The sequence below is a fragment of the Actinia tenebrosa genome, unplaced genomic scaffold (genome assembly GCF_029948245.1).
Source record: "Actinia tenebrosa isolate PJP-AT-01 unplaced genomic scaffold, QUT_ActTen_1.0 PGA_scaffold5__44_contigs__length_20552954, whole genome shotgun sequence".
In the NCBI taxonomy this organism is placed as follows: domain Eukaryota; kingdom Metazoa; phylum Cnidaria; class Anthozoa; order Actiniaria; family Actiniidae; genus Actinia; species Actinia tenebrosa.
The window spans coordinates 14,687,416-14,701,436 of NW_028292582.1; the positions used below are offsets into that span (position 1 = coordinate 14,687,416).

The window sequence follows — 14,021 nt, forward strand, 5'->3', positions numbered from 1 at the left end:
ACAGCTTTATACCAACACCATCATTCTTATCTTGCTTAACTATAGGTGCTCCTAAGACAGTCGCACCGTATCCAGATAATCTGTACGCTATTGAAAATGAAAAGGCAAAAGTTACCTGCGTAGTCGAAGACACAGTTTCCGATCCAGATGAGATAATATTTGTGAGGAAGAGTCGTTTTGGTGACGTTGAACCCATAAGAGATGAAGGACCTGATGGACGCATCTATTATCAAAATGAAACCATGGGTTAGTGATATTAATGAATGCTGTCGTGTCAACAAATGTAATATCACACTGTTACATCACGCAAGAGTAACACCGTGCACCACACCGCACTGTGGTTACATCACGCAAGAGTAACACCACCCCGCACTGTGGTTACATCACGCAAGAGTAACACCACACCGCACTGTGGTTACATCACGCAAGAGTAACTGACACCACATCGCACCGTGGTTATGTCGCGCATCGCTAACACCACACTGTGGTATATCACGCATGTTAAAGTAACACCGTGCTTTATATGGCTACATCACACGACATTCACACTGTGGTTGCATCACGCAAAACTAATAAAGGTGCGCAACACTGTTGCATCGGAAAATGCAGAGCAGATTTTGCTGGTATTGCCACTCCGCGTGCAACATATTATCATTGGTGTGCTAAGTAGATATTCCTTAGGCAATAATATTTTGTTGTACACAACAGTGTGGCGCGAATAGTTGCGCGATTTTGTTGCCCTATTGCTGCATCTTAAGACCACACTGCGATTTAATGAACCAACACCAAAAGTTTATTCAAACAACAGTTGATAGACATAAAAGTACTGAGCAGAGAGTGGATTGTTTGTTTCTGTTATTTCTAGATGGCGGAAGCAAGCTACGTGTGACTCTGCATTTCAATAAAGTCATAGTGAATGATGATTCCATAAATGGTGGTTATGAATGCCAAGGACACACAGGAGGTAGTCAACATGAATATGGATTCACTGTCACTGTTATTCAATGTAAGTACTTCTCAATTCTCATCGAATCACAACCTGGCAAGAACCAAATCATGACGGATCGTTACATTTCTAACCACAGTAAGCGAGTTTCCTAAAGTTCACGCCTCTGGTGATGTAACAGCAAAGTTTGGGGAGCGAATTCAACTCATTTGTAATGTCACGGTTACTAACCAAGGAGCGTTAATGACAACCGTCGGCAAGTTTACCTGGGCAAAAGAAGGAAGGGTTGTAAGCGCAAGTTATTGTCCCCATTTCTCATCAATTAAACCTTTGGTTTTGAACGTAAGCCTAGCTGATGTGGGTGGTACATATTCTTGTTACTTGGAGTACCTGCTGAGAGGAATTAGAAAGAGAAACATCACGAAAACTGTTATCGTAAGAGGTCAGTTCAATTACTCATATGGGTACTGATACATTGCTGTAGAAAACATCGGTATAAAAAACTTACAGCAACATGATCGCTACTGGAATTATTTCTTTAGTTCAGCCTAGATTTTTCCCTGAAAAGAAAGAAGAAAAGAATATGAAGCGGCTTGTGTGCACTGCTCAGGGAAATCCACTGGTGACCGAATGGAAAAGAAAAAGCCTGCTCAACGATGGCATCTCGGTCATTCATACTAAAGGTATGGATAGATGAATGGATGAATAGATGTGATAGAAGAGATGGGGAGTGGATTGGAGTATGCCGGAGAGATGGGACGGACGGACGGACCTTTAGTTCGATAGATACTATTACGGTTGTGGATGTAAAAATCAAACATTGTGTTTTTCATTCCAAAGAGTATAACGCATTGTTTTCTCTCGTTATTATCAGATAACTCATCCAAAGGAAAGTACGTTTTTTCTAACATGGATGGCTTCAAGAATCACACCTTGACCATCTATAACTTACAACCTAAAGACGCCGGCCAGTATTATTGCTGCATCAAGAACATCACAAGTCCCAGACCCCCCGAAGATATCAGTAACTGTCAGATCTTTGACGTTCAACCTCCAGGTCAGTATCAGTCTGTCATCGATAATCACGTGAAATGGTTAAAGTTGCCATTTGCTCTTATCACTATTCCCCTTTTACAAATTTACTTGTTTTTCATCTCAGGTTCTGAAGTTGGCAAAGCAAGTCTCACGTTTTCCATCATTCTCCTCGACCTGCTGCTGAATTGGTTGCTGTAATGATCACGTGACTACTCCACCAGGTCACGTGAGGCCTGAGGATGGAAGTGTATCCATCATTTGACCACAATAATCTTTTGTCAATAAGATAAAGTCCACTCTTAGTCTTAGTGCTGAATTGTATTGAATGTCTTCATAATACTTTATATAAGATAGTTAGCATTACACTGTATGTAAAAACTGCCTGGTCGAAACAACCAATATAAACTGGTTAAATTTATACAACTGAGACAACCAGTTTTAAAATGGTTGAAATATTGGTTGTCATAAACGATTTACTTTGGGTTACAACCAGCACGATATTATTGGTTATTATAACTAAGTACTGTATACCGTAAATCCTCTATTTAGCCCCCCGGGGGCTTATTTATTTCAGGCACGTTTGAGGGAAGGCTTATTGGAGAGGGGGGGGGGGGGGGGGGGGGGCTTAATTGAGAGGGGGGCTTATTGATTTAGTCGAAACGCAGTAAATTGTACGCTGTAAGGATGTAGTATGATTGTAACTCTGGATTAAACGGAAGCATTAATATTGACCGTCTCGCATAATCTGTAGCGATGTACATGGCATTTTTATTATTTGATTCACCTGTGTTAGTCTCTCAGGTATAATTTATGATTATTGTGAATAGCAAAACTAAAACACGGTAACATTAACAAAGCAAGCTCAAAAAAAAATGTTCTGAACAATCATTAAATGTTCCATTGCTACATTAACACGTGATTCTTTAGTTGTGAAGGGGGGGGGAGGGGAGGGGGCTAAAAAGACAGGGGGGGCTTAACAATATTTTTAAGGTCAAGGCAATGCAACTGAGACAACTAGTTTTTTAGGTTAGTTCCTTAGGTTACTTTGACAGCCTGTCAATTCAACCAATTGAATTATGGTTTAAATTTAATTGCTAAGATCAAGCAACGATTTTAAAATTGGTAGAAAACAATAACGAGAGCGAACTTACAATTTCAACACTTTGTAAAAAAATTCCAAAAAAAAAAAAAAAATTCATAAAAAATTCTTCATTATCTCTTTCAACTTTGACAGCGCTACTTCCGCTAGCTGAATACAGTATATAAACATATTTCCAATGTGATGCCTTTATTGTTATTCTTTTCTTTTTTTTTTTTTTTTTTTTTTTTTTTTTGGTTTTTTTTTTGGTTTTTTTTTTTTTTTTTTTGGTTTTTTTTTTTGGTTTTTTTTTTGTTTCTTTGTTTTTTTTTGCTTGGATAGTTATTAAAGATGCGAATTATTTTTCTCCAAGAAAATTTTTCTCGGAAAGAAATTCCGAACTCCAGGCGGGATTCCAACACTTCACCTTCTGTTTGATAGTCAGACGTTCTAACCAACTGAGCTACTGGACTATCTTTCATAATCATCAAATTCCACTTCCAGAGGTTTTCGAACAGCCGTCCGTCCTAAGTGATCAGGCTTAAATAGCAGTAACGCACCGACCCAGGAATCTTGTCTCAACAGGTGACTTGCATGTGATGTGAAAGCAAAGACCACAAGATGACTCATGATATAGTCTCGAGTATAGTTTTATTAATGATATTAGATCATTCACTGACCTACTAACAACATGATCACTAGCTACTTTTAACAAGACTTGTAGAACAACTAGTAACTGATAGTCACAAACTATTGAAAAGGTTGTGAAAAACGCGTAAACCTCTATTCATAATAATCTGTTTGTAATGTCACGCCATTTCTGTTACGACATACAGGTCAATACTAAACAGACGTCGTCAAAATAGTCCAAGTGAAATCAAAACTTTGACATTTTGGTTTCTTCATATACTCCTACTTGCAAGAACGTTGTCATACGAAAATAGAACATTAGTGATTTAGTGGGATAGGAATTAAAAACAAAACTACTCAGCACCATTAAGGCATGGCTCTTTTGAGGAAGTGATTGAAAATCAGTTATTTATTCATATCTTTGACAGTTTACTATGAATCTTTCCCAAATTGGGCTCGTAGTAGTAATTCTTCAAGGCAAGCAATTACCGCATATCTGTTACCATGGAAACTAGGTCTCGTGACCACAAAGCCGCCATCTTGGATTTTTAAAAAATATCGTTTGTAATCGTATTGAAACTACTTCAAAAGTCCTGAAAATCCATATTCCTTTTGATATTTGCAATACCTATATGGATCTAATTGGATATCTTGGAAATTATATGAAGTTTAATTTTTAGAATATTTTTAATTTTTTGGAAAAAATAGAAAATATTCTAAAAATTAAACTTAAAATAATTTCCAAGATATCCAATTAGATCCATATAGGCATTGTAAATATGAATAGTAATCTGCATTTTCATGACTTTTAAAGATGTTTCGGTACGTTTACAAACGGCTTGTTTAAAAATCCAAGATGGCGGCCTTGTGGTCACTGGACTTAGTTTCCATGGTAACCAAGGCTTTAAGGTTCCTTTTTTTCACAAAAGACATTAACTTGCCAAGTTTGAGGAAGATTCGTAGAAAACTGGCTATGATATAGCTAATCAGTTTTTCATCTGAGAGCCATGCCTTAATGATGCAGAGTAGACTTCCTTCGTGGCGCGAACTCGGGCTACCATAGTGTATTTGATGAAGTACTAAGCACTTGGAGCCCCAGCCAAGTTTTTTGGTGTGTGGTGTGCATAAATGGGAAACAGCAACTTCTCAAAGGAATACCATTAATATTATTGGCATTTAAATGTGTAATATTACTGGTATTTCTTTGCTGATTATCATCTGCAGCTTTGCCAATCACTTCACTCTGTTCAGTGAGGTTTGGTGCATTAAAAGGATTATCAGTAGCATTGCTTTGTATGCATGTCTCAGTAATACACGCTCCTCTGAGTTCAAATAAACCTGTTAAATTGTCATATGAACAGTTTGGAAGTAATTTGTTAAAGCATTAAAGTCAACGACATCAAGGAGTACACATAAGTACCTTGAGGATGGGGGAGAACTGATGGATTACGAACATGAGAGTCAAATATCCTAAATCCCCCATCGCCATATTACAGCAAATAGCTACTGTATTACATTGAATAGTTAACAGGAATGACTGGTAATTTTCTCCAATTAAAATTTCCAAAGCATTGCCTAAGGGCATGCATTAGAGTAAAGGAAAGCGACGGTAGTTGAAATAACATGTGTATTAAATGGATACTAAATAGTACAGTAAAATAGACCTGAGCTGAACTGAACTGAACTGCACTGTATCTATGTATCTATGTATCTATGTATCTATGTATCTATGTATCTATGTATCTATGTATCTATGTATCTATGTATCTATGTATCTATGTATCTATGTATCTATGTATCTATGTATCTATGTATCTATGTATCTATGTATCTATGTATCTATGTATCTATGTATCTATGTATCTATGTATCTATGTATCTATGTATCTATGTATCTATGTATCTATGTATCTATGTATCTATGTATCTATGTATCTATGTATCTATGTATCTATGTATCTATGTATCTATGTATCTATGTATCTATGTATCTATGTATCTATGTATCTATGTATCTATGTATCTATGTATCTATGTATCTATGTATCTATGTATCTATGTATCTATGTATCTATGTATCTATGTATCTATGTATCTATGTATCTATGTATCTATGTATCTATGTATCTATGTATCTATGTATCTATGTATCTAGTATCTATGTATCTATGTATCTATGTATCTATGTATCTATGTATCTATGTATCTATGTATCTATGTATCTATGTATCTATGTATCTATGTATCTATGTATCTATGTATCTATGTATCTATGTATCTATGTATCTATGTATCTATGTATCTATGTATCTATGTATCTATGTATCTATGTATCTATGTATCTATGTATCTATGTATCTATGTATCTATGCTATGTATCTATGTATCTATGTATCTATGTATCTATGTATCTATGTATCTATGTATCTATGTATCTATGTATCTATGTATCTATGTATCTATGTATCTATGTATCTATGTATCTATGTATCTATGTATCTATGTATCTATGTATCTATGTATCTATGTATCTATGTATCTATGTATCTATGTATCTATCGGGTTGGTTCAAAGAATGACTACAGTGGTTATGCATTGCAATTATGTTCATTGAAATTTTACTGTGGAATGAATTCTTTGGCGAGTTGGTTCAAAGAATGACTACAGTGGTTTATATGTATTGCTACGTTAATTGAAATTTCTACTGTGGAATGAATTCTTTGGCGAGTTGGTTCAAAGAATGACTACAGTGGTTATGTATATTGCCATGTTCATTGAAATTCTTACTGTGGATTGAATTCTTTGGCGAGTTGGTTCAAAGAATGAATACAGTGATTATGTATTGCCATGTTCATTAAAATTCTTATTGGGGAATGAATTTTTTGGCGAGCTGGTTCAAAGAATGACTACAGTGGTTATGTATTACAATATTCATAGAAACTTTTACTGCGGAATGAATTCTTTGGGGAGTTGGTTCAAAGAATGACTACAGTGGTTATTTCTTGCAAAATTCATTGGAATTCTTACTGTGGATTGAACTCTTTGGCGAGTTGGTTCAAAGAATGAATACAGTGATTATGTATTGCCATGTTCATTAAAATTCTTATTGGGGAATGAATTTTTTGGCGAGCTGGTTCAAAGAATGACTACAGTGGTTATGTATTACAATATTCATAGAAACTTTTACTGCGGAATGAATTCTTTGGCGAGTTAGTTCACAGAACGACTACAGTGGTCAAGTGTAACCGCTAGTTTAAATAAAGTAGTACTATGTCAGTATTAGTTTATTCAGTGGAATTCTATAAGTTGGAATGCCAAATTTTGATTTTATGAAGTGTATTATTTTCATTTGATTTTTACTTTGAGTGAACTCTTTGGCGCGTTGATTCAAAGAATGATTGTGATGTGCATGCGTTGCAACGCTAGAATGAGCGTGTCAACCGTATAGTGAAGTTCCATATTTGCGCATCATTGTACAATGCTATTTTTTATGAATCGATGATGAATTCATCGGAAGACATGGAATGCGTCCGAAAATGGGTGGAGTTCACCCGTCCCAGTGTATGCAAGCCGTGGTGCATGGCACGTAATCTGTGAAATATTGGTAATGATGCATTTGATTGCCTTTACGAGTTAATCTGGGTTATGCCGTTAATTTGTATGTAATTATGTTTCTCAAGTAGTTAAGGACTGGGCTGTGCAGGTCACGTGACCTATGATGTCAAAGCAAAACATCAATGGGCCAAGTAGAATGGCTGTGAAAAGAATTTCTTTGATGCTAAAACGTTTAAGAAACTCAGATGCATACAAATAAGGTCATTCTCGGGAAACTCGTATATTTTCCCTGCTTTTCTCTTTAATGTCATACAATGATACGTATGTCTCGGAGTTGAAACGGTTCTGTAAACGGGGTATCTAAATCAACCCTCCTGGTCATACTAGGCAGAGCTGTTACTCCTCCGCTGACAAACGGGGTTTATTGGCATTGTATTTTTCCGTGATTTTAGGAGAATCTGTCATGATCTTGGGAATATGATCCCGATTTTGACTGTCAGATGTTACTCGCAGTGCAATTCAATAGCGTTAAGTGGATCAATGCGTGTGGAAACCCCGTTGCGGTCGGCGGAGGGGTGACAGCAAATGAAATACTCGAAGCCTTTTTCCAAGAAGGTAGAGTGTGGTACGGCCATCGGGAAATTTGACAAGTTGGCCTTTCCTCTCAAGAAACCCTATGAAGATATCAGAGATTGGATTCGTGATAAGGTTTCCATATTTCCCTTCATGCAACACTTTAAGGGCTCTTTCAACGAAAATAGGTATGATTGTGACCGACCCCATCGCGGTCGTTTAGAAACAATGTGTCATTCAAACCATTCGTGAGATTCATTCAGCGCACTCTAATTGATCGTCTGAAACAGGAGCTATTTTCTTACTGGGGAGAGTAGGGTTAGTAGTGCAGAATGAGATAAGGAATGGGATAAGGAATGGGATAAGGTTTGGGAGTGTTGAGGTTTGGGAGTGTTGAGGTTTGGGGTTTGGGTTGTTATTTGTAGGAATAATGGTCATATACCTTAGTAAATGGGTGACTATCTAAATGTAACGGATTGGTAAAGGGCGCTGGTTAATATTTCATCCCATCTCTTATATATCAACTGAGCATGAATGGGAGTATGTGGAATAGGTTACTATTCTAAATACTCCTAATGATATGCGAAAATGAAATAACTCAAAATAATCGATCATTAGCACTACTGCATATTTATGTGCACGTGAATAACGCCACGGATTGGCTATAAAAGCGCCTCGAGTAAATGCACTCATTCTTGCTTAGTTTTGCCAGCGGAACGAGCTGGACTGACGGCCCACCCACCCACCGATCGGTCCACGTGGGTCGTAGTTGACAGCACCCCTAAGCCAAGCTGTTCCAGCTTGGCTTAGACCGCTGGTTAATATTTCATCCCATCTCTTATATATCAACTAAGCATGAATGGGAGTATGTGGAATAGGCTACTATTGAATATCAGCGTGTCAGATCTGTAGAGGATCGAGATCCCCATTCAACACTGACTGAGATCGCTTTAGAAGCCACAGGTTTGGAAGCAATACTGCATGAAATGTCAAAAGATAAATGCCTACAAAATGGAAATAATAAAGCGAATGCATGCTATTAGTCTTTTCAATTTCACATCCAACCACGATTAAGTGAAAGCCTGTACCAGGAAAATCACCAAATACTGTAATCCAAAAACAGGGATTATTTGTTCAATGTTGACGTCTTTTCTAGCCTATTTTTTTGGTGTTTTTATAACTATATCTTTCTGTTGTCTGTCTGGAGCAAGTACAAGGAAATAAAGCGTTGTTTATGTATGTTCGTTTGCTCAGAATGTTTTTTGAACAGAACTTATCGGAATTTCTAAATGTCGAGAACGTATTTCAGATATTTAATTGTTCATAAAAGTTTATCATGATTTAAAACGCGTCCGTACGTATATATCGTAAAGAATAGAATTCTGGCTTTGCATGATGAGTAACAATCAGATCAAATTACATTTCATATTTCGGTAGCCCACAAACCAAAAGCATGATTATCATTACAACAGCTTTATACCAACACCATCATTCTTATCTTGCTTAACTATAGGTGCTCCTAAGATAGTCGCACCGCATCCAGATAATCTGTACGCTATTGAAAATGAAAAGGCAAAAGTTACCTGCGTAGTCGAAGACACAGTTTCCAATCCAGATGAGATAATATTTGTGAGGAAGAGTCGTTTTGGTGACGTTGAACCCATAAGAGATGAAGGACCTGATGGACGCATCTATTATCAAAATGAAACCTTGGGTTAGTGATATTAATGAAAGCTGTCGTGTCAAGAAATGTAACATCACACTGTTACATCACGCAAGAGTAACACCGTGCACCACACCGCACTGTGGTAACATCACGCGAGAGTAACACCACACCGCACTGTGGTTACATCACGCAAGAGTAACTGACACCACATCGCACTGTGGTTACATCACGCGAGAGTAACATCACACCGCACTGTGGTTACATCACGCAAGAGTAACTGATACCACATCGCACTGTGTTTATGTCGCGCATCGCTAACACCACCACAGGAAAATTTCAAATTTAATGTGCATTAAAGCTACATAAAAGACAAATTAATGAGGTGTTTAAGTTAACTTAAATTTTTCAATTAAATTTAGTAAATTTAACTTTCCTGAGCTTTAATGTCCTATTTAAGGTCGGTTTCGATACAGTTTCGTGATCACCAAACAGAACTTATTCAATCGTCGCGTTGACAATGTTCTGTTTGCTGGATCATTTTAGAATTTATTCCAGTTGCTGCTCTTGGTTTGAAGTTTGTACTAATGTATATTTTATTAAAATCAAAGTCTTCAACGCAAGAAAATCGAGAAAAATCGAAAATTTAAAAAAATAAAAGTGCGCGCGATTCAGATGTGCTGTAAAAAAACTGTTAACTCCTAAGAATTCCCAATTCATGACAAACAAAATATCAAAGATTTAAAGAAATTCTTATGTTAGATTTGGAGAAAATCGCACGAACATTTCATACTCTCAGTTTTGTTTATCGCTTTTGCGCACTCGGTTTAAAAAATTACTATTGAATGAAATTATTCAAAAAGATCCTAAAATGTTGCTGTTGGTCTTGTTTTTAAACTGTGTAAGTTTGGTCAACTAGTTCCTTGCTGGTCTTGAGAACGAATTTTTTTTCGAAGAGCGTTTTTAAGTAAAGATTTAGCAAATCTTCGAAGTTTTGCGTTTTCCACGATTTCTCATAAACGGCTGGAACGATTGTTTTTAAATTTACCTACGTCTTCTCAAGGATATATGATCTGTACCTGCAAAAGCTCATGTCGGTTGATTCATTTTAATATTTTTAAAATGGCCCTTGAAGTTGGGAAGTCACAAGGCAAGAACTCTACAGTCTCTTTTCGCGGTTCATAAGTTTATGCTAATATATTCCTGACAACTATCAGTGCATTCCTACGTGATTGCTCTCGCTCGATGCCTTTTGTATTTTATATGGTGCAATCCATTAGTCTAGTTATATATAAAATCAAGTTACTCTCATTAAAAAAACAACAACAACAACAAAAAAAAAAAACAGACAAGAATAAATAAAACATGCAGACAGACAGACAAGAAAAAAAAGAGTAACTTGATTTTTATAGAAAAAAAATTCGTTCCCAAGACCAGCAAGGAACTAGTTGACCAAACTCACACAGTATAAAAACAAGACCAACAGCAACATTTTAGGATCTTTTTGAATAATTTTATTCAATAGTAACTTTTTAAGCCGAGTGCGCAAAAGCGATAAACAAAACTGAGAGTATGAAATTTTCGTGCGATTTTCTCCAAATCTAACATAAGAATTTCTTTAAATCTTTGATATTTTGTTTGTCATGAATTGGGGATTCTTAGGAGTTAACAGTTTTTCTACAGCACATCTGAATCGCGCGCACTTCTATTTTTTTCAATTTTCGATTTTTTCTCGATTTTCTTGCGTTGAAGACTTTGATTTTAATAAAATATACATTAGTACAAACTTCAAACCGAGAGCAACAACTGGTATAAATTCTAAAATGATCCAGCAAACAGAACATTGTCAACGCGACGATTGAAAAAGTTCTGTTTGGTGATCACGAAACGGTATCGAAACACCTTAAATCCCTTTAATGAAGTTTTTTGTGGGCGTGTCCTAGAACCTGGACTGGAGTCTGGACTGGACTCTGGACTGGACTCTGGACTGGACTCTGGACTGGACTCTGGACTGGACTCTGGACTGGACTCTGGACTTTTCATCTTGGACTAAAATTCCAGTTTTACATGAAAATTAAACATCTTTTCATCATTAATTCTCTTCAATACTTATACACGTTTAAGATTATATCATTTATTTTCGGCAATATTCTTTGTGTGTGTGTGTGTGTGTGTGGCCGGAAGTGAAAATCTCAAGTGACATGGCTGGGAGTCAAGTTGTCAATCCTGACAGTTTGACGCGTGTTTGCGCTCGTTCTAAAAAAGCTATCAAAAATCTGAGACACCGTCTTGAAGCTCATCAGAGTATGCTGATGTGTTTTTTGTGGTCATGGCGGAAATTCTGATCCTGTTGGAACATGCCCATCGATGATAGGTAGGATTCGACTTTGAGCATTATAATTTTTTTCTGCTCAAGAACGGCTTAAAATATATTTTCGAAACCTACGTTTATCTAGCTTTTATAGAATAATGTTGAAAAGACAGCGCGAAATTCGGCTTCCGCGCAAAGCGGCTATCTTAAGGTATCCTGATACCTTAAGATAGACCTTTCTTTATCTGTTTTTGTTTTTGTTTTTTTTCGATAAATTTTAGCTAGTTTTGTAGCTCTCTTTGCCTCGGTTATCTGTCAATCAATCTTCAGCGGTTTTTTCGTAGAAACATGTAGAAACCCCCACTTTAAATTTAGTAAAACTTTTTTTCTAATATATTATGTCAAGAAAGGAGCAGGAATTTCTGTGCTTTTGGGCTCTGATAACATGGGAGTCATGAATAAACAGCAAACTGTCAGGATTGACAACTTATAATTCCCAGCCATGTCACTTGAGATTTTCGCTTCCGGCCACACACACACACACACACACACACACACACACACACACACACACACACACACACACACACACACACACACCGAACATTGCCGAAAATAAATGATATAGCCTTAAATGTGTATAAGTATCGAAGAGAAGAGAACTAGGAGTCTAGTCTAAGATGGAAAGCACAGAGTCCAGTCCAGAGTCCAGTCCAGAGTCCAGTCCAGGTTCTAGGACATGCCGTGTTTTGTGAGGCTTTTTAAATTGACCTAAATTGACGTATATCTAGGTTTAATGACGTTTAATCTGCGCACTTAAAGTTTACTGAAAGGTTGGTTTTGTAGTCTTTAATACATTATAAAGCATCATTAAATGTGAATTTAAGTAGCCTTTAAATACAGGATTAAACACCAATGTTTTGCAGGTTTCATGGTCTTTACGTTGAATTTAATCATGCTAATAATTCAATAAATAATGAACTTTTATTTGGTCTTACAGAACATTTAAGCCTATCTTTATTTCACTTCATTAATCAATACAATTATGACGAATTATTGTCTTTACTCGCTACTTGCTTTACACTTTTCTTCAACTGATGTTACATTTATATAGTTTCATTGATGCGGTTCACATTTGGCTGCATTTAGTCCCTCTAGCTCAGTTATCTTGGCTTTGTCATAGGCAGTATAAGCAGTTGGTTTTACGGAAAGCCGATATATCGTAAGTGTTCAATTCTTCTTGGATTATTGAATTGGTCTTGAGAGCTTCTTGTTTGTAGTGTACTTTTCATCGTAGTATATTCTTCATATTATGTATCATCTTGGCCTCTTCTCTAGTTCTGTCCGTCGTTCACTGAGGTCAAAGCAAGCAAATAAAGTTTCTCCACGGGCTTTTCTTCTTGTTCTTATGCTCTCCATTCATCAGCCGCATAACGTAATACCTTCAGGGATGAAACGGTTTTGTCTATCATGTCGTGATTATGACAACATCGCCGGCTTTAGTTTACAGTTGTGCAGGCATGATGTACTAAATATTACTCCCCGTGTGTTGATTATCTTCAATCTTCATTCTAGCGAAAGTAAATCTTTAAAGTAGTGCTTTGAGTAGGTTGTGCATTCAGTATTTGTTGGCGGACTATTGTAACGCACTTTGGAAAGCGCGCATTTAGATTTTGAATCTAGAAGTATTGGATTTCTTAGCCAATCATATAAGCAGAATAGTGAAGCCATGCATTGTGCTCGTGATCAAAGTAAAGAAAATGAAATCCGATAAGCCACAACAATACGCGCGAACTTCATTTCCCGCCAAACATGTATCTTGTTTGGATTAGAAGCCGTCCCAAACTACGGCAAAATGCTGCTTTTTTCTGTCTTCGCGTTATTCAAAGACATTGATTGGACATTGAAAAGTTCTATTCGTGGAACAGCGATCTTTTCTTTTCGTAATCAAGCTGCTGAACTCCGAATTCGCGGGTTCTTAGCAGCATATTGTGCGAGAACTTTATAGGGCTTGCTGACAATAGGTTTCGAGAATTAAGATGTGCTGTCTTCGATTTAAAACAAGTCCAAGTTTATGAAGAAGAATTCAAAAGGTATATTTTTTAATATAAGGGATGTAAACGAGGAGGTTTCGAAATCCAACGTAGCCACAGAATACAGAAGTTGAAACCCGGCTTGCCTTGACAGAAGATTACATTATAAGCAAGCTTTCTTCGACCCAGCAGTAGAT

The 14,021-nt window shown here is 36.7% G+C and overlaps 1 protein-coding gene across 2 annotated transcripts in view; it reads left to right on the forward strand.

Moving 5' to 3' along the window:
• LOC116293733 (uncharacterized) overlaps positions 1-2,584 on the forward strand; it is a 112,769-nt gene extending 110,185 nt beyond the window's left edge. Inside the window, exons 2-7 of one of the 2 annotated variants that reach the window (XM_089038525.1) lie at positions 46-246; positions 866-1,006; positions 1,086-1,388; positions 1,489-1,629; positions 1,821-2,003; positions 2,106-2,584. In XM_089038525.1, the coding sequence (XP_088894651.1) occupies positions 46-246; positions 866-1,006; positions 1,086-1,388; positions 1,489-1,629; positions 1,821-2,003; positions 2,106-2,179 (1,043 nt within the window). In that variant the 3' untranslated portion in view covers positions 2,180-2,584. The remainder of the gene's footprint in view (positions 1-45; positions 247-865; positions 1,007-1,085; positions 1,389-1,488; positions 1,630-1,820; positions 2,004-2,105) is intronic. The other variant, XM_089038526.1, reaches the window with a different exon arrangement.
• The last annotated feature ends 11,437 nt before the right edge of the window (positions 2,585-14,021 follow it).